Source organism: Bison bison, unplaced genomic scaffold, assembly GCF_000754665.1.
Source record: "Bison bison bison isolate TAMUID 2011002044 unplaced genomic scaffold, Bison_UMD1.0 scf7180017864365, whole genome shotgun sequence".
Classification (NCBI taxonomy): domain Eukaryota; kingdom Metazoa; phylum Chordata; class Mammalia; order Artiodactyla; family Bovidae; genus Bison; species Bison bison.
Window position 1 is genome coordinate 2,390,087 of NW_011494937.1, and position 6,179 is coordinate 2,396,265.

General features: G+C 57.6%; 1 protein-coding gene across 5 annotated transcripts in view; it reads left to right on the top strand.

Annotated features, from left to right (window-relative positions):
- HOOK2 (hook microtubule-tethering protein 2) overlaps window positions 1–6,179 on the top strand; it is a 10,569-nt gene continuing 4,390 nt past the window's right edge. For all 5 annotated transcript variants that reach the window (XM_010855473.1, XM_010855475.1, XM_010855476.1 and 2 more), the window contains exons 1-14: window positions 1–173; window positions 677–762; window positions 832–904; window positions 1,841–1,891; window positions 1,990–2,122; window positions 2,220–2,287; window positions 2,772–2,834; window positions 3,143–3,223; window positions 3,325–3,485; window positions 3,572–3,712; window positions 4,763–4,964; window positions 5,267–5,377; window positions 5,487–5,574; window positions 5,963–6,032. In XM_010855473.1, the coding sequence (XP_010853775.1) occupies window positions 129–173; window positions 677–762; window positions 832–904; window positions 1,841–1,891; window positions 1,990–2,122; window positions 2,220–2,287; window positions 2,772–2,834; window positions 3,143–3,223; window positions 3,325–3,485; window positions 3,572–3,712; window positions 4,763–4,964; window positions 5,267–5,377; window positions 5,487–5,574; window positions 5,963–6,032 (1,373 nt within the window). In that variant the 5' untranslated portion in view covers window positions 1–128. The remainder of the gene's footprint in view (window positions 174–676; window positions 763–831; window positions 905–1,840; window positions 1,892–1,989; window positions 2,123–2,219; window positions 2,288–2,771; window positions 2,835–3,142; window positions 3,224–3,324; window positions 3,486–3,571; window positions 3,713–4,762; window positions 4,965–5,266; window positions 5,378–5,486; window positions 5,575–5,962; window positions 6,033–6,179) is intronic.

Below are 6,179 nucleotides of genomic sequence, written 5' to 3' on the forward strand. Positions count from 1 at the left end.
CGCCTAGGGGGCGGGGCGGCGCTCTAGGCCGAGCGGGAGGTCGGGGCTGCTGGCGCTCGCTGTTGGCTGATCTGGAAGCCGCTGCGGTGGCGGGGCTGCACGGCCGGGGTCGAATCCGATCGGGAGCCATGAGCATGGACAAGGAAGAACTATGCGGGTCTCTGCTCACCTGGGTAGGTCGGGGGCGGGGCCAGGGACAGGTGTACGCCAACTTGGCTCTGTCCACCCACTCCGTCCTGGGGCTGGGAGGAGGAGGGGGTCGTCAGCCTGCTAGGTAGTTGAACTATGGCCTGAGCACCTGCCCCGTCACGTGGCAGTTTTGCTGGAAAGCACAGGTGAGGCCACGCCCCTTTGTGGCTGGGTCTTGTAGAAGGGGAGGGCCCAGGTGAGGTGGCCTGGTCACGTGGTGCCTATGGGGACCAGGTGACTTGTGATTCTGCCCTCGCTTGGTTGCGCGGAGTTTGTTCGGCAGCGGTAGAGTGAGGCCACGCCCCCTCTGGTCGGTCCAGGTGAGCAGAGGCCACACCCCCACGGAGCTGGCTTGCTGGAGCAACTGGCCAGCAACTTCCGCCCAACCTTGTGAGGGTCCTGCTGAAAGGATAAGTCTGCGAAAGGGGCGTGGTTCCTTGGTCCCGGCCCCTGATTTTGGTTGTTGTACTTTCCTCTCCTCCCTCAGCTGCAGACGTTCAATGTCCCGCCCCCCTGTACCAGCCCCCAGGACCTGAGCAGTGGCCTGGCAGTAGCCTTTGTGCTGAACCAGATGTGAGTGGGGCTGAGGGGGAGTGTCCCAAAGGAATCCTCCAGCAGCTCATCCCACCTTCTCACCCCCAGAGACCCTTCCTGGTTCAACGAAGCGTGGCTCCAGGGCATTTCAGAGGACCCAGGTCCCAACCGGAGGCTGAAGGTGACAGGTGGACTCAGGAATGGGGGACAGACTGGTGAAGAGTTGATCAGGGACCGGTCAGTTAGATATATCCTGGGTGATGGACAGAAAGAGAGACAGTTGTATGGGGACCAGCTAACTATGTATTTGTTCATTCATTCTTGTATTAAGCAGGCCTGGGTGTGCAGCAAGGAGTAACACAGACAAAAAACTGCATACACAAGCATTAACATTGACTTGTAATAGCAGTTAGCTCTATGAAGAAATAAAAGCTGGGTCGTGAGAGACAGCCAACTGAGAATGGGTGGGTGGTTACTCTAGATGGGCTGATTTCCAATGTGAGATTTGGAGGAATGGGATTCCAGACTCCAGGAAAAATTGGAAAGGCCTTCAGTTGGGAATAAGCTTGGTGTGATCGAGAAATGAATGGCAGGGAGGTTAGAACAGAAAGCAGGAGTGTAGGCATGGTAGATGAGGTCATCAGGGACCTGGCAGGCTGGAGCAGGGAGGTAGATTCTATTTTAAGCTGTGTAAAGTCAAGAAAGGATTTTAGTAGAGGAAAGACACAAACCTGGCTGGGGCTTTGAAAAGCTCCCCCTGGCTGTTTGTAGAGGAATGGAGGGCAAGCAGCAAGACTGGAAGCTGTTGTAACCATTCACGTGAAAGATGATGATGGTTAGGGTCAAAGGGTAGTGAGGCAGGTGGTGAGAAGTGACTGGATCTGTGGGACACGTAAATAATATGGGCAGGTGGAGAAGAAGAGCCGGCAGTCAGACAGGTCAGTCCTAGGAGGGCGGACATTGAGACAGAGAATGGGACCAAACAGGATGAGACGACCAGGGATTAGGAGGTGAGGCAGAGAAGAAGAGGATGAGCTAGACAGGTTCAGGGTGGGGTCTGCCTGGCCCCTTCTGGGGGGCTTTCAGACCCTGGACACAACTCCTTGCCCTTCCCCAGGTCAGCAATCTGAAGGCGATCTTACAGAGCCTAGTGGAGTACTCTCAGGATGTGAGTAACTGTAAAGGGATTTAGTGGGTTAGGTTGGGAGGAGCGGGGCGGGGGGGAATCCTTGAGCCCCTGATACCCCTTCATCCCCCCATCCTCAGGTCCTGGGGCATCCCATTTTGGAGCAGCACCTTCCAGATGTGAGCCTCATTGGCGAGTTCTCAGACCCAGAAGAGCTTGGCAAGCTGCTTCAGCTGGTTCTGGGTTGTGCCATCAGTTGCGAGAAAAAGCAGGGTATGGGAGGTTAGGGGTGGTCCCTAATGGGAAGACCCGAGAAAACCCTCCTTGCCCCTCCGACCCTCGCCTCAGTCTCCCCCACCTTGACCCTCAGAACACATCCAGAGAATCATGACACTAGAGGAATCCGTTCAGCATGTGGTGATGGAAGCCATCCAGGAGGTAGGTGGGGGTGCCCACTGTGGGAAGGAGCTTCAGGGGAGGGGACATTTCCAGGGCAGAGGCAGCTGGGCACAGGCTCTGCCCTGGTAAGGCCTGGGCTCTGTGTGGAACTCAGTTGGCCAGATTTCTCTGTCTCATGTGTCTGCCAGCCTCTCCCAGCTCGAAGTCACAACCTACCATGCTAAAAGGGCCAGGCCTCAGGAATTCTCAGATGGTCCAGTGGTTAGGAATGAATGCTTCCACTGCCATGGCCTGGGTTCAGTTCCTTCTCTGGATCTAGGATCTCAAATACTTTACAGTGCAGCTGGGAGCTGGGGGGAAGGACCAGGACTCCCTGTTTGTTGGACATATGGGGCAGCCTCTGGACTGGGGTTGTTTTTGAAGGACAAGGATTCTTAGGCTGGATTGTAGGAACTTTGGAGTCTGCCCTCAGAGGCCCCAGCTCATCTCAGTGTTCTCCCACTGCCCTCTCCCCTCCCTCCAGCTCATGACCAAAGACACCTCTGACTCCCTGTCACCAGAAACATATGGGAACTTTGATAGCCAGGTAAAGGGTGGGGACCTTGTTAAAGTCCACCCCTATTACTGATTTTCCAGGGCTGCCTAAGGAGGAGGGGCTTGACCTTAAGCCTGTAAACCACTCCCATCCCCCAGGATCCTAGTCTCTTGCCAGGTCCCCAGGGCTCCCGAGTTGCCTTTCCTCCAGTCCCCTCAGGTCCAAGCTCTCTCTTAGATCTGAGGGTTTGTCAGCTCCCTCTGCTCTGTCCCTGGAGATCCCAGCCTCCCTTTCTGCATCCTCCTCCCCTGGATCCCTGAATTTTTTTCTTCTCCCCGTCCCTCCACTCCTCTCATCAGTCCCGCAGGTACTACTTCCTGAGTGAGGAGGCTGATGAGGGGGACGAGCTGCGGCAGCGCTGTTTGGATCTGGAGCGGCAGGTGGGGCCGAGATGGGAGTTCTCAGGTGCTCCCAGGGTAGGGTTGCCCGCACAGCCTCCCCTCCCAGCTCCAGCTTATCTGTATGCCCTGCCTGCCCGCAGCTGGTTCTCCTGTCAGAGGAGAAGCAGAGCCTGGCTCAGGAAAATTCGGTTCTAAGGGAGCGGGTGGGCAGGCCCGAGGATGAGGGCGCCAGCGGCCTCACTGCCAAGAAGCTGCTGCTCCTGCAGACCCAGATGGAGCAGCTGCAGGAAGAGAACTTCAGGTATGGCCAGGCGGGGGACAGGGCCAGCAGACCAGGGGCCTGGGGCAGGTACAGTCCCTTTATGTGACGCTTCCGCCATCCCCCAGGCTGGAGAGTGGCAGGGAGGACGAGCGCATGCGCTGTGTGGAGCTGGAGCGGGAGGTTGCCGAGCTGCAGCAGCGGAACCAAGCACTGACCAGCCTGGCCCAGGAGGCACAGGCTCTGAAGGATGAGATGGATGAGCTTCGGTGAGTGGCAGGTCCCCACTGCCAGATTGCCTCTCTGACGTCACTGTACCTCTGTAACCCCCAAATTCCTAGTGAGCCCTCACAATGCCCCATAGACTCTAAAGTACTGCCCTGAACACTGCAACACTATCCTGGAACCCATCATGTCCTCTGGAGAACACCAAAGTCCCTGGATCCATGGTGGCCCCCCAGGACCCCACGATGCAATAACTTTGCCCTTGGTGACACTCTGGCCCCCCATCTCATGACTATCCCTTCTTATGATGCCACAGCATCCCTGAAACCGCAAAGTGCATTGTGGGCCCCCATAGTACCCACCCCTGAACCTCAATGTGCCTTCTGTAGCCTCAAAGAGCTCCCTTGTGATCCCTATGACACCTCTGTAATGTTAAAAGTTCCTAGTGAGCCCCTACCGTATCTTCAAGAACCCCATATTGCTGTGCCTCAGAGATCTCCCATGACCCCTCCATGGCCCCTGCACCCACAATGCCCTTATTGGCCCCACAGCCATCTCATGACCCCAGAGTGTCCAAGGAGGCTCCTCAGATCCTCTGGGCCCCATCATTCCTCTTGTAACCCCAGTCGTTTTGTGTCTTCCAGAAAACCCCTGATTTTAATCTTGGGGTAACCATTGATGTTTGGGGCTTCCCAGGTGGCTCACTGGTAAAGAATCTGCCTGCCAATGTGGGAGACACATGAGATGTGGGTTCCATCCCTAGGTCGGGGAGATCCCCTGGAGAAGGAAATGGCAACCCACTCCAGTATTCTTGCCTAGAAAAATCGCATGGACAGAGGAGCCGTGGGGTCCCAAAGAGTCAGACATGACTGAGCCACCGAGCACGAACACAACCATTTATGTTTAGGTCTTCCTTTATGCTCCCTAATGATCCCCCAACATCACCAGGCCCCGCTGACCCCTGACCTTCGTGAACCAAATGCCCAAGGCTGACCTGACACCTTCCCCTGCCCTGAGGGCCTCGCATCCAAGCTGAACCCTAGCAGACCCAAGCAGACCCCCACCTCCTCTTCCCACTTGCCCCGGCCCCTCAGGCAGTCCTCCGAGCGTGCCGGGCAGCTGGAAGCCACGCTGAACAGCTGCAGGCGCCGCCTGGGCGAGCTGCGGGAGCTTCGGCGGCAGGTGCGGCAGCTGGAGGAGTGCAACGCCAGCCACGCGGAGCGCACACGACAGCTGGAGGAAGAACTACGCCGGGCCGGATCCCTGCGTGCCCAGCTAGAGGCGCAGCGGCGACAGGTGTGGGTGGGAGCCTGGACCCGGACTGGGGTGGGGTCTCCTCTCGGCTGGCTACTGACTTTGGCCTACCCTCAGCAGAGTGCTGAGCCAGTCCACCCAGAGCCCGCCCCCTCGTTTACGTAGAGGCCACACCCTCTAGACTGGACAGCTCTGCTCTAGCTTTGCAAGCCCCGCCTCTTCACTTAAGCCCCGCCTCTTCCAAGTCTCTTTCTGCTGGTCCCTCTGGCCCCGCCCTTTCACATTGTACTCAGTCCCTGTCCCTCCCTCTCACCCTGTAGTCTTCTCCCCTTGCCTCTGTTCAGGTTCAGGAACTGCAGGGCAAACGGCAAGAGGAGGCCATGAAGGCTGAGAAATGGCTATTCGAGTGCCGCAATCTGGAGGAAAAGTATGAGTCGGTGACAAAGGAGAAGGAGGTGAGACTGAGGTCCTACTGCCCAAGCCTCACCCTGCCCATCAAGGCAAAGCCCATTTCCCAGGAGGCCGATCCTGCCTCAAGTGGCCTGTTGCACCCTGTCCCTCCAGCGGCTGTTGGCAGAGCGGGACTCCCTGCGGGAGGCCAATGAGGAGCTGCGCTGCGCCCAGATGCAGCCTCGGGGGCTGGCCCAGGCCGGTGAGTTGGAGGTTCATCCCAGGGCCTGGGAGAACGCTGGCCTGGAGCCTTACCTGGCCACATGCGCTGTTAGGGCAAACAGAAAAGGCAGTGCCCAGGGCTTGTCTAGTTTGGGGTCGCAGAGCGAGGCCATGCTGGAGGGAGTCTCAAGTGGAAAGAGGTGATGTGGCCCAATGGAAAGCAGCAAGAGCTGTCCTTCGGGGCTCTAAGGGGGTGAGCAAAGGCAAACTCAGGCCAAATATCATGGCTCCCTTTCAAGCTGGGTGTGGGGTTTGTGTCAAGTCAGGCATTGGCCAAACTTGAGTCCCCAAAGATGCTTCATCCAAGGATCCTAGGGACGGGGACAAGAACTGTGGCACCACCTGAAGACTTTTCTCACATTCTCCAGACCCCGCACTGGATCCCACCTCACCGGCTGTGGGAAACTTAGCAGCTGAGATCCTTCCTGCAGAGCTCAGGTATCCAGGGGTCAGTCACTCAGAGCTCTGGTCCCACTGGAGCCTGCCAGTTCCCACCCTGAACCCCGTTCCCACCCTCAACCCCATCCCCAAAGCAGGTGCTTACCACTTGCCAGACCTGCTCAGCTTGGTTCCCAAGTCCTAGCC